This window comes from Diceros bicornis, chromosome 1 (genome assembly GCF_020826845.1).
Source record: "Diceros bicornis minor isolate mBicDic1 chromosome 1, mDicBic1.mat.cur, whole genome shotgun sequence".
Classification (NCBI taxonomy): domain Eukaryota; kingdom Metazoa; phylum Chordata; class Mammalia; order Perissodactyla; family Rhinocerotidae; genus Diceros; species Diceros bicornis.
In genome coordinates, this window is record NC_080740.1 from 7014427 (window position 1) to 7027846 (window position 13420).

Below are 13420 nucleotides of genomic sequence, written 5' to 3' on the forward strand. Positions count from 1 at the left end.
TGCAGTTAAAATACTGATAGGTATAGTCACCCTGGCCTCCAAAGGTTGGTATCCGTGTCCATTCCCACAGAAGTGTGGCAGGAGGGAGATGGCATGTCCTCTATGTCTCCAATCACTCTCCTCAAGTTAGATGTCTCAGTCCCCACAATCAACATTTAACAAAGTAGAAGTTGTGAGATATGGATATTTACTAAAACAAGTATAAATTACTAAAGCAAAAGATCTTAGAATAAATTTGGTGCACTTTTATTTGACCATTTATTCAGGTGATACAAAACTGTTATGCTGAAAAGATGAAAGACAAAGATACTAAAAGACCTATTTCTAAAATTTTCTTGCCTTATTGATCTATAAATCTTTCATAATAGATGCTAATATACTTTGAGACACGTAAATGAAAGGTACCATAAAAACAAAAAATACTACTACTAAACAGAATAAACAAATTTAAATTTTAATACTTACAATCATCTAGATCTAAAAGGGAAACATCTTTGGTAAGAGGATTTCTATCTTGCTTTGTTTTTTGTTCTTTCTCCTATAAAATAAGAAATATCTCATTTATTGCATGTTATATTTTAAAAATCTATGAAGTAGTCCTTAATGTTTTAAAACAAACATTTTTTCCTCTGCTTAGTCTTCTGAGAAAAAAATCAAATTAAGCTTCTGTATGGTTACATGAAATGTTTTTTTGAGTCAGAATTTTTATTTCAGTTAGCATACAGTATTTATTCTCCACCTTGCAATTGTTAACTGTTCTTAAATATTGGTGTTTAAAGATTATAAAGGCCCTTTAGAAGAAAATTTAAAGGTAAATAATTATTTTATAATCTGACAACTTTTGCTAACATAAACACGTAACGTGGCTTTTTGGTAGAAAGTATACAGGCATTCTTGAAAATTTGGTTTTTTTTTTTTTTTTTTTGGTGAGGAAGATTGGCCCTGAGCTAACATCTGTTGCCAATCTTCCTCTTTTTGCTGAGGAAGACTGGCTCTGAGCCAACATCTGTGCCCATCTGCCTCTTGTTTGTATGTGGGACGCCACCACAGCACGGCTTGATGAGCGGTGTGTCGGTCTGCACCTGGGCTTAGAACCTGCGAACCCCAAGCCGCTGAAGCAGAACGTGCAAACGTAACCACCACGCGACCGGGCCAGCCCCCTTGAAAATAATTTCAAACAAGTTTATTTAAGAAAAAGAAATGTGCAAACAAAACATGCTTAGCTCTGAAGCTGTCGACGGGCTGTGCAGAGTAGCCTTTCCGAGAGGTCGTTTGTGACTGGCACTGTACTGGGTACTCCGTATTCCAACACTGGGCTATGTCAGACTTCTGTTGCCAAAGGTATTCATTAAAATCTATAAACGACATTTTCAGGCTCTTGCTTTTTAGGGTTGAAAGGAATTTATTTACTTTCTTTACTGTTTTCCTTTGGGGAGAATAAATATTTCAAACATATCTGCACATAATTGGGGCTCCCTCCACCTCAGATTTGCTTATTCAGTCTATTATATTTATATTTATATATATATATATATATATATATAAATATGTGTATATATATATATATATATATTTTTTTTTTTTTTGGTGAGGAGGATTAGCCCTGAGCTAACATCCGATGCCAATCCTCCTCTTTTTGCTGAGGAAGACTGGCCTTGGGCTAACATCTGTGCCCATCTTCCTCTACTTTATATGGGACGCAGCCACAGCATGGTTTGACAAGCAGTGCATCAGTGCACACCCAGGATCTGAACCAGCAAACCCCGGGCCACGGAAGCAGAGCACACACACTTAACCGCTACACCCGCGACTGGGGGCAGGCTGGCCCCCAGTCTATTATATTTTTGAAACATGGATAACGGTGGACTACAAAACAGTGACCCTAAGCCTGAGGTGTTCACAGTTTGGTGAGAGATTCAGAAAAGATGCATAATCTCAAAAAAAAAAAAAAAAAAAAAAAAAAGATAAATGCAGTACTGAGTAGCATTATAAAGAATTAAAGAATAACAAAGATTAGGGTATTAAATAGATGTATTTGGGTCAAGTTACTTATCTCTATAATCTATACTTTAAATCTTCTCAAATTAAAAGCCAAAATTTAAGTTTTTGCTAAAATGTTTTTGTTTGTTTATTCAGTCAATCATTCGTTCATTCAACAGATATGTATAGAACTTTTAATATGTATCAGATTCTGTGCCAAGCAATGGAAGTAACACAGCAAGACAGACACCGTCCCTGCCTTCAGATAACCTATCATCTACCAAAGGAGTTTATAGCTTATTGTTAATGTGAATTATTATAAATATCTTTGAAGCAGTCCTCTGACCACGGAAAGGCATCACTAGAGCAAAAGGTACCTTACCATCGTTTACAGTTTACGCCACATTAGAGCTCTCACAACAGTGCACATATATGAACAAGAACAATGCGTTAACTTATACATTAGGTAACATTTAAAAAATGATTTTAAGTTCTGCTTGCTTTTTCCCTTATGCCAATGCTCAGAAAAATTATTTTCAAGGACCATACAGTAACACACATTAAAACGCTAACTAAAAACATCAGCACTGATTTTCTTCCTCAAAATAATTACTCCTGTCACTGAAAACTCCAAATCATCTAGACGGCTTTTAATTTTCATCTGTTATTTAAAAAACAAAACAAACAATATCTGCCCCTCTCTCCACACCTCAAATGAATAACCATTTCTAGGACTGGGAAAAAAATAGAAGAAATGTTAGTTTTGAAGCTGAAATGTAAAAGTTGCAAGTAACAAAAATAGATTCAGAATGAAAATGCCATCTCAACTAGAATATCATTCCTGTGAAGAAAGAACATATGACAAAAAGAGCTTATCACCATGTGACTTATCAAAATGCTACGCTGAGCACATGGGTGTAGCTTCCTATAAGCTACAATGGTGCATGACTGTCTTCATGGAACTGTAACCTCCCCACCTGAAAAATGAGAAACCTATCACATCAAGATAAAGTTAAAGCTGGAAGCAAGTCTATACCTTATTTTCTACTTCACAGCTAAAAGTGTATAACAATGTCTATTAAACACACATCAGGTCACATACGACACAGGACAGAGCTGCGTGTGAAATTGGCATAATCTCTTATTAGAAGCCTAAAAAAGAAAGAAAAAGGTTCTCAAAAAAACAGAATTTCACTGACTTTCTGAGAACAGCAAATAACCAGTGACTGAAATATAACATTAGCAATAGATAACGGTCATTTCTACCAAATTGAAAAAGCCTTACATTCCGAATCAAGGCTATAAAAAGCTTTGTGATGTGTTAGGCATTCCTCTCTTATATTATATTTCATTTTTCATTTTAAAAAATCCATAGTAAGTTCAAAACATTTTCATACTTAAAGGATCTACTATAAAAATAAAAATCTGAATTCTAAACAAAGAAGTTAAGAGCACTATTCCATCTAACATTTCTCCATTTGCAATTCATCTTGGTAATAGAGACAGAACCTGGGTAAATGCGTATAGGACTGGAGGCAGGAGATTTTTCTTGCTCAATGCATAATTCATGTGCTCCGCTTGCAAAGTGTGTAAAATGAGAATTTCACACCGCAGCATAAGCCACGGAGCTGCAGAGAAAAGGCAGATGAAATCATATTTTACTGTGTGAATTTTATTTCTTACCCTCCCAATATTTATACGAAACCATCATTGACAAACCAAACACATTGACAGATCACCCACTGTTTCCATTGTGTTAGTACTTGAGAAGAGATCAGGCAGAAAGATAGACAATTTGTTTTTGTATATTTTTTTAAATAGAGGATTAGGTTTTTAACAGCTGAATGACTGTATTAGACTTTTATAAGGACAACAGTAACTGATCTTAAAATCTCACTACAAAAATCCTAGTTATCAATTCATCATCCTCAAATCTCCATTTTGTTTCTATGGTATTCGATTATACACCTCAATACATCAACATTTTCAAAATGAAATACAAAGTCACAGGGTTAAGAAACTGATTTCTACTTAATATACTTCATTTCAAATAATAAATAAAAGATCCTGGAAATACTTATTAAGCTCCAAATAATACAAACAAAAATAAGTAATAATATATCTGTAAAGATTTTTTTATGTATTATGCATGTTCATTTTCATGCTAATTAAAAAAAAAAAAGCAAGTAGGAAAAAAAACATTGTCACAACAAGCATCAAATATGCTTCCTAAGAGGAAACCATTGCAAAGAGGTTTGAAATTGAAAACTATAAAACAGAATAAGTGGTACATAAAGTTTGTCAAACACATACTGTGCTTTGAAATAAACAAAAATTCAAGGCTAATTTCTAGCCTCACAGGGCAAGACATTTGCATGAAATATTTTCAATTAGAACTACCCACCAAGGACAATTTAATGACTCTCTTGCCTTCAAGACATCTAACAAATTTGATTTAAAAAAATCTAAGGCTCACACTTATTCTGTGCTTTAAAACAAAAGTACATTGCCAGTAAATTAAGACTTCTTTATAAGTTAAAAAGAAGTCTAAACTGTTAAACAAATCTTCCCTATTGGATTATACCTACTTCAATAAGAAAGCTTGCTTAATGGCATTCACTTTGATTTAAAGATCTCAATTGAAGTGAAATGATATTTCTGTTCTGGAGAACTTAAAATATGAACTAAATTGGGAAAGACATAAATTGAAAGAGGCAAGGCTTTGAATTGTCAGAGTAAAAAACCAATGTTCTATGATATTCACAGAAGTTACATAATTGTAACTTGTAACATATATAAATACCTATAAAAACACAAGTAAAACTTGTTTTCTATTTTTTAAATAGGGAAATATTTCCTTTTACTCTTGGAATTGGAAAATAATTTCCTTTACTCTTATCCATGATCTATTTCATACCGCATGTGAAATTTACTTTATCCCCAAGAATCTTTCACATGGTAGATCTTTTATTAAGGCAAATATTAACATTTACTCATGTCTGGACACTAGTCACAATACCAGTGATGGGTCCATAGAGCACTTAAGAGATTTAATTAGTTTTTGCACCTCTCAAAAAGGGATCAGCAAAGTTTTATGAGATCCCTATAACCTGTGATGAAGACAACTCACAAGAGCATTTCGATCACTGCGAGGTATACATAGATGGTATGATTGTTTTCACAGCTAGCAGACATATTAATCTTAATGTTAATTCAAATATGAAAATGCTCTTAATATTAAATGTTATTAAGTGTATGTTAAATATATTTATTTTCCATTGATGATTATGCTTTATACACAGTTTATGTAATTAAAATGTTAATATTTGTAAGGAAAATACATAAAAGTTATTCACAAGAAAGTACAATCATGATTTTAAATCTTTATCATTTAAATCATAGATTATCTAAATCTTCAGCAGTTGGTGCACAGACACTGAAGATGTAATCAGAACTACTGTATCCCAGTCAAGGTGTGAACAGTGGGCCAACAAGGTGATAGAGGAAAGAGTTACAGTCTAGAGGAGTACTCTACTATACCGGCTAGTTACAAAAACATTGAAGTCGAGATTTAATAAAGAAAAAAAAAGCCCTGGTAACTTTTTTAAAAACATTATTTGAAATAAAATTGTCACCATCTGTTCAACATATAATTTTACGTACAAACAGAATGTAACTCAATTATATCAGTAAAAAATAGGATAAAGTGATATAAACGTGAATCTCTTGTTGATACAACGTGGTCTACGTTACCGATTTTTCTTTCTACTCTTCTGTGAGAAAACAAAAAGTTTCCCTTTACACTGTGTAAAGGACGTGAAAGCACTTAAAACATGGAACTATAAGAAGTAATTCTGTTATACATACTATTTGGGGCAAAAGAATTATTTCATAAAAAGGATAGACTCAAATTAAAATATTTCTCTATTTAATATATTTCAGAAAAGAACACCCACAAAGAAAAATATGCTTGCCTATCAAAATAACTGTAACTGAAGAACAAGATAATTTTCTTTGGTCATTACCGACAATATCTGATCTCAAATGAGGACATCTCTCAATCAATAATACAATCAAACAAACAAATACGACACCAGAATGTATGACAATAGTTTTGTGTCTTATGGATATGCTGGGCATGGTGCTAAATGACAAATACTTTAGGAACATAAACAATTCAACACCGGTTCTCACACTTTGGACTGTCCCTAAACCATTCACATGAGTAATACCCTCTCATCAGCAATATTTTTCATTCCATGCAGTCATTCTCAACTAGAAGAAGTGGAGGGGCCACCCTCTGATATGAGGCCACCTTCTCCTCAGCTTGTATTTTCTGTAATAAGAGAAATGGTGCAAAAGGAGGAACAAAGGCATAGAAATGGGAAAACATCCAGCATGTTAAGAGAACAACAAACAGTCCATTGGGATTAGAAGACAGGGAACAGAAGGGAGTTAAGATGGGAAAGGTAGGTTGGCCATACTGGCCTGAGGAGTCTACTAAACTCAAGTGGCCATAGGCATCATTATATGTAACTTGAACATTAATCTGGTAGTTGTATTGAACAACTGGGTTTGGGGAAGCGTCTGAGGATGACCAAAGGCAATGGCCTGTGAGTGAGGTAATAAGAGCTGATCTTGAACAGTGGTAGTAGGAAAAGAAGAAACAGATATGAGAAATACACAGAATCTCTAAGACATGGTACTGTGTAAAAGCACAGGATGAGGGAAGAGTCAAAGAGAATTCTGGGGCTAGAGATCTGGGAGAAGAGAAAGAATGCTAGTACCAAATGGTAGAGCATGGCTTCTTCTGGCTATATTAGGTTTGGGAAACCAGTAGCTCCTGAGAGGTCTAAGAATTTGGTCTGAATTTGGGGAAAAAAGTTAAGAGTGGTTGTAGGGATTCAGAGATGTTATTATGGAAGTAATTCACACAAATGGTTTAGCTGAAGCTATAGGTATGAATGAGTCTCACGGCAGGAAAAATGTAAATAGAGGACTAAAAATAAATTAATTCGCATCAATTAATATTTTTGAAAAAATAATGTGTACTAAGCACTAATTTCGGGGCAATGTTCACACTTGGGTGTCAGAAGTGGGCAAAAACTGAAGCAACCAAAAGACTGAAAGGTCAAAGAAGTCAGAAGAAAGGGATGCAGAGAGCTTCAAGTAGTAGGGGAACAGTCACGTAAAAAGATCAAGAAGGATAATCACTAAGAGAAGGCCACTGGGTTTGGGGAAAGATCACAGCTGACTTTTCAGAGAGCAATGTCTGTAGGAAGTGATAGGAACGGAAACCAATTTAAAAGGGACTAAGAAATAATTGGGTTGACAAGTAGTGGATGGAGAATATCTAGATTATTTTTCTAAACTCTCACTGTCACACACACTCTCTCTTCAAATGCTGGGAAAGACCTGAGTGCTTTGGTCAGCAGAGGAGGCATCAGTGGAGCAAGACTGAAGGTGCAAAGGAGGAAGACGATTATCAGCAAAACAAGGCCAAAAGGAAGTAGGCCTTATTCTTGACTAAGTGGACAGGGATCCCTTACTGAGAGCCACATTCAAAAAAAAGGAGGGTAAATAGAGACGGTGTATTAGAGAGCAGAGAGAGGTAGGAGATGCTCACACTGGATGGCAGCTCAGTCTTCCGCAGAAAGTGGATGAGGTCACAAGCTGCAGGTAAGGGGTCACACACCAACATTCACTTATGACTTGAATGGTATAACAAGAGTCGGAAAAAATGCAGGAGACGTGAGTCACAAAAATTTTCAGTTCCTTTTAGGATTGGTGTTCTATAACTCTAATGTTGTTGGTCTCTCAGGAAATTAATGTTCAAGTTAAAAAATGTTAACACTGCTGTTTTATATTTATATAGTGCCTTACACTGATCTTTCACATTTGATTTTTTATAAAAGCACTTGAAAGAAATAGAGTGGGTATTAGCATTTCTACTTTATAGATGAGGAAACTGAAGCATAAAGTATTATCTTCCAACAAGTTGAACACTATACCTATCTCATAGGACCACCATAAAATGAACTGTTTTCAAAGCCGTTTATTCAAGGTACTTCCAAGGTCTCATTTTCATGCTCAATATACCCAAAACACATTGTCCAAATGAAAGAAAAGGGAGAGAGAGAGTAAAAGAATAGATGTAGTTGGGCTGCAGATTTAAGGCATATGAATTTCCTGCACTAACATCCTGTCATGCTAAATTAAGGCAAAGTGCCCACCACCTACCTTCATTACTCATCATTTAGAGCAGAAGCCACACTTGGTGCAAGGAGGGCTTCTCTACAATTACAGAGTCGCCCATTATTAGAAGATTGGTACACTTATAATTGCATGGTACACTCCAAATCACTCAGAGAGAAACAGAAAGAAAAACCTAGTTATGGTGGCTCCAAGGTAGAGAATATCCCAACCGATAAATTAAAACAAACAATCCTACCTGCCTATTATAGACTGGAAAAGGCATTCCATTATAGAGAAAATAAGCCATATAAGCAAAACACATAGACACAAAACAATCAAGAATGTGAGTAAAACCTGTATTTCTCAAGAGTCTTGGCTCATTGCAATACTTTGAAATTTTATACTAATGTTCTACAGTAAAATATTTTCAATTATTAAGAGATTTAATCTGATCATTGAAAGTCTGACAAAGAAGAAACAAATCGAATCGCTGACCTGAGGACCCCTGTGGCTTTTTAATGGGGTCCTAAAATGCTGCTTCTAGTACTATAGGCACTGAAGTCTACAATTTTTCAACTGTTACAAAACTTAATAAGAATAACTCACTTTAATTCCACCCACTTGACATTCATTGATTTCTTGTTTAGTCATTTTTAAAAACACTGATTTCTTATTCTGGGTTGCACTTATTGTCAATTTCTAAAGCTCCTGTATTTTAAATAACATCTTAAATTTTTTTCTAATTTAATATAAGTAGGAAATGAGAGGATATCAAATTCACTATGTGATAAGTTTTTACATAAGGCCAGATTAATAAACCTAAAAATTTCTAAGATTTTTATATGAATTTTTGAAAAATAGAAACCTTAGATTACATACTATAGATAGACACAAGTTTTAAATATAAATTCGAGATTAAAATAGGTTTTACCATATGCAAGCATATTTAAAATAAGGTAAGACAAATACTAGCCAATTTTTAACGTGCTTATTCTTTTTTTTTTTAGTATGCTTGTTCTTTAACAATAAATCTCTGGATGAGGGAGGGCAATTATCTACTTCAATGAATTTATTTTCATCCTTGGCTACTCAGATGACTTACTAAAGAAATTCAAGTTAACAGAACAAATAAGTGAAAAAAATATTAAGTTAAAAAGAAACTGAATTCAATAAAAGGCAAGGTTTGACCATATTTTCAAAATATGGAATAAAACAGTTTATTTATAAAAACTGCTGCATTTGAAGCCTAGCATCAACATGATCCATTTACAGGAAGGAAGGCATAAAGATACGTATTAGATCTGAATTTTATATTAATAACTACATTTTTACAATCTATACTTTTATTTTTTGCTGTTAAGCAGAGAAGGTTCAGTGTTACAAATATTATATCAACAAGCATTATCCTTCTATTACATAAGTGCTTCTTACATTTGTTTTTAAATACATGGCTACTGCATTTTATTAACTAGTTAAAGAACATATACCTTTTAATTAAACCTTTTAAAATATCCTGTTATCCAAAACGCCTAATATTTTTAAAAAGCGTATTACTCTAGATTTCTGATGAAGCATGTACATTTATATTCCTTTGCTCAATACTATTTCTGTGACTTCCTTTTACTTCCCCTTTAGCAAAAGCCTCCCTCGTCATACCCTAGTCAAGAACAAAAAAGGCCATACTCTTAATATTGAGCTCTCTAATTTCAGTGGCAAAGGATGAGGTTAAAAAAAGTTTCTAACGGGGCCGGCCCGATAGTGTAGTGGTTAAGCTTGCGTGCTCCACTTCGGGGGCCCAGGGTTTGCAGGTTCAGATCCCGGGTGCAGACTTACACACCGCTTATCAAGCCATGCTGTGGCAGGCGTCCCACATACAAAGTAGAGGAAGATGGGCTTGGATGTTGGCCCAGGGCCAATCTTCCTCAGCAAAAAGAGGAGGATTGGCAATAGATGTTAGCTCAGGGCTAATCATCCTCACCAAAAAAAAAAAAAAAAAAAGTTTCTAACTTCCCCACCAGGTTGAGTTATAAGGGAAGTGATTATCTAAAAAAAAATAAAATAAAACCACAGGTGTGGATGAATGAAGATGGTGTTTATTTTAGTTGTCAGTGACAATGTTAAATGCCTTTCTTAGCTTCTCGATTTTTAACAAAACACTAGTTTTCAGAAATACTTATTCTTAATTGGGAAAAGGTGATAAGAATATTTACTTTCAATTATAACAAACGTGTAATCTCTTACCTTAGTGACTTCTCTGGATTCAGATTCACTTTCTGATTCTGACTCTGATTCAGAGTCTGAAGAACTTTCTTCTATTGAACTAGATTCAGCGTTGGAAGAATCTGAAGTTTTAGATTTTTCATTTTTCTTCTTCCTATCTTCGGAATCACTATGCACAATAAAAATTTTTGAAATATCAACTTTAAATCCTATATATAAACAAGTCTAAGTAGTTTAAAAAATCAAATGGCAAATGTTGCCTTTTGTCCATTTTGCCTATGAATCAGAACTTTTCCTAGAAGTGTAACTGAGAACCATTTCTCTTTAGTATATATGAAGACAATAAAAATGGTTTTAAAATTCCAGAACATATTAATGAAATAATAATAAAGTAGTATTATCCATAAGCAAATAAATCAGAACCCATTCAAAACCAACTATACCACGTCACATACTCCAAATGCAAAAGGTCATAAAGTAACACTAAATGATATCATAAGTAGAAAATAATTAATAATTAAATGTTTGATTTACCAGGAATATACATTAGGTGCTAACAGTAACAACTTCAAAGATGCTTAGGCTGATTTTAAAATGCTGTCTCAAAATACTAAATGTTCATGAATTAATTTAAATATTTATACATCTACTTTTGCTAAAATAGACTTGCATTTTACAGATTTTTCTGTCCAAGAAAATTACTTACATGTTCCCAAATGTGACCCTTAAACATATTACATGAGAAAATGTTAACCAGTTCTAAAGAGAATTCTTCTAATGTACTCTTACTAAAAATGTTAAGATAATCAATATAAACTTTTAAAATACCAAACAATCACACCTAAGTGCTGATGCCATCTGTTAACTCATTCCCACATTCAACAAACATTTACTCGGTGCCCATGATGTGTTGGCACTACGTTAGGTGCTAAGGATAACAACGGTTAGTGAGACACAGATGATCTGCATATGCCTCCCGTGTAGAGCCGACAGTCCATTGGAGGACACAGAGAAGGAAGGTGGCAGTCACAGTGAAGAATGGTAAGTAATAAAGTATAGTGTGTCATGAGAACATCTGGAGGAGCATTTAAACAAACTAACCAAGATTGGGGATGCCTCCAAAAGGAAGAGACACATAAGTTGGGAAACAGGAGTAAGGCAGCCAGAAGGGTAGGGAGGTAGTTCTCCAAGGAGAAGGAATAACATGCGAGACAGCCAAAGGAGATGTCTTGTGGTCTTTTTTCTCAAAACTGAAGGTCCAGTTCTCTTTACCGTTGTGTGTGTGAGTGTGTGTGCACGCACGCGCGTCTGTGTATGTGTGTGTATTGTTCTAAGAATCTATCTTGTGCCAGGCACCCTCAGGCACTTCATAGCAATTATCTAATTTAGATGTTCCAACATAGTCTTACCTATAATATTCAGGAAAGTTAAGTAACTTTCTCAAGGACACACAGCCAGGAGGGGCAGAATTGGAATTTGAATTCAAGTCTGCCTTCCTCAAAAGACCAGATTTCCCCACTACACCATACTATCTCCCTTCAAAGGAAAATATTTTGGAGTATAAAACTCAATTTAGTCATAAACAATTATGATTACTAAAGGGTGGTGTTGAAGATATTTAAGGCTCCATAGAGCTTTAAAAAATTATCACACAGTTATACTGGCTAAATTTTAAAAAAATTCTAAGAGACAGGCAGAAAAACATGGGGGGAGGGAGAATGGAGAGGCAAGGGAAGAATCGATATTTTCTAGAATTGATTTTTGTGGAGGAAATATGATTGCTGTTTATTAAAAATGGAGTCACAGTAACATCTCAGAGCACACGTAACTATATTTGATGACTAAAAAATATGTTGTAGGTTTTTTTCCCTAGCAAAGAATGACAATTTATTATCCCCAATTCAGCAGTTAAAACATGTACTTAAAAATATAAGGTTTAGAATGTATCTGAGATTCCCTCTCGCGTAACAAACAATTCTTTTCAATTGAAACATGGGTAAAGAGAAAAGTCCATTTCTGAAGAAAAAAATAATGAAACTAATATATGATTATAAATTTCCAGCATACTGACTTTTGCCATCTGAAAAGTCATTTAATGCACTGAATAAAACTTTCCCTTCCTAGAAATGAGACACTTTTTATAAACTATGTAATCACAGATATTCTGATATTAAACCACAAGTACAGAATTTCTCTCAAAGAAAGGGCTATTATAAACCAAGCAACTCCGTTGCTGCAACAAGTAAATGAATCTGAATATATTTAACTTCTAGCTTTTAAGATAAGATTTTAAAGGTAAAAGTGTTATTTTGTTATGTATCACTCAATTTTGATGGATAATTATTGTTTACCTTACTGCTTAGAGTTTCAGATGTTAATCTAATGAAAAGAATTTACTGGTAACTAGCTTTTTAACTTTGCAATGATGAAAAGCCTGTATTAATTTAACCTACAGATTTCATTTGTTCTGAACAGGAAAAACAATATAAATCACTTTTAAAATCATTAAGTCCTGACTTAAATTAATAAAGTCATAATTAGGGCATTATGCTGTGTTTGTTATGGAAGTGGCAGGGCGAGCTGCTTTAATTACTGTCTGTAATAAAAGGAGCAGAGAGCGTACGGCGCCCCAATCAGTGCTGTCAGCCACGACTGAGCTGGGCTGCAAGCTCATCAAGGCAGCGGGCAGCAGGCTCCTGGGGAAAGGGCCATCATGTCCGCAGAGGCCACTCGCTGACAGCAGCGGGGCAAACAGACTCATACTATCCAAGGGATTAGCCCCAATTACTCAGAATTTTAATGACACTTTAATACATGATAATGTTGTTGATAATGGGAGATCTTGAAAAGCGCTAACACTTAGATATCTTATGACCGTCTTCCTTCACAGCTCTTGACTCTAATATTTGAATCATAATCTTTTTAATATAACATTATTTAGAAAAATCAATTGTCTTAGTTACATAATGGCAAAGTGTTGAAGGATTTAATTTTAGCCCTCAGCAAAACTGCTACAAAAGGTAAT

At 34.4% G+C, this 13420-nt stretch overlaps 1 protein-coding gene across 1 annotated transcript in view; it reads right to left on the bottom strand.

Annotated features, from left to right (window-relative positions):
- AP3B1 (adaptor related protein complex 3 subunit beta 1) overlaps positions 1 to 13420 on the bottom strand; it is a 254331-nt gene that overhangs the window by 79720 nt on the left and 161191 nt on the right. Inside the window, exons 20-21 of the mRNA XM_058567328.1 lie at positions 10417 to 10564; positions 466 to 538 (exon numbers count right to left, since the gene is read on the bottom strand). Coding sequence (XP_058423311.1) covers positions 466 to 538; positions 10417 to 10564 — 221 coding nt within the window. The remainder of the gene's footprint in view (positions 1 to 465; positions 539 to 10416; positions 10565 to 13420) is intronic.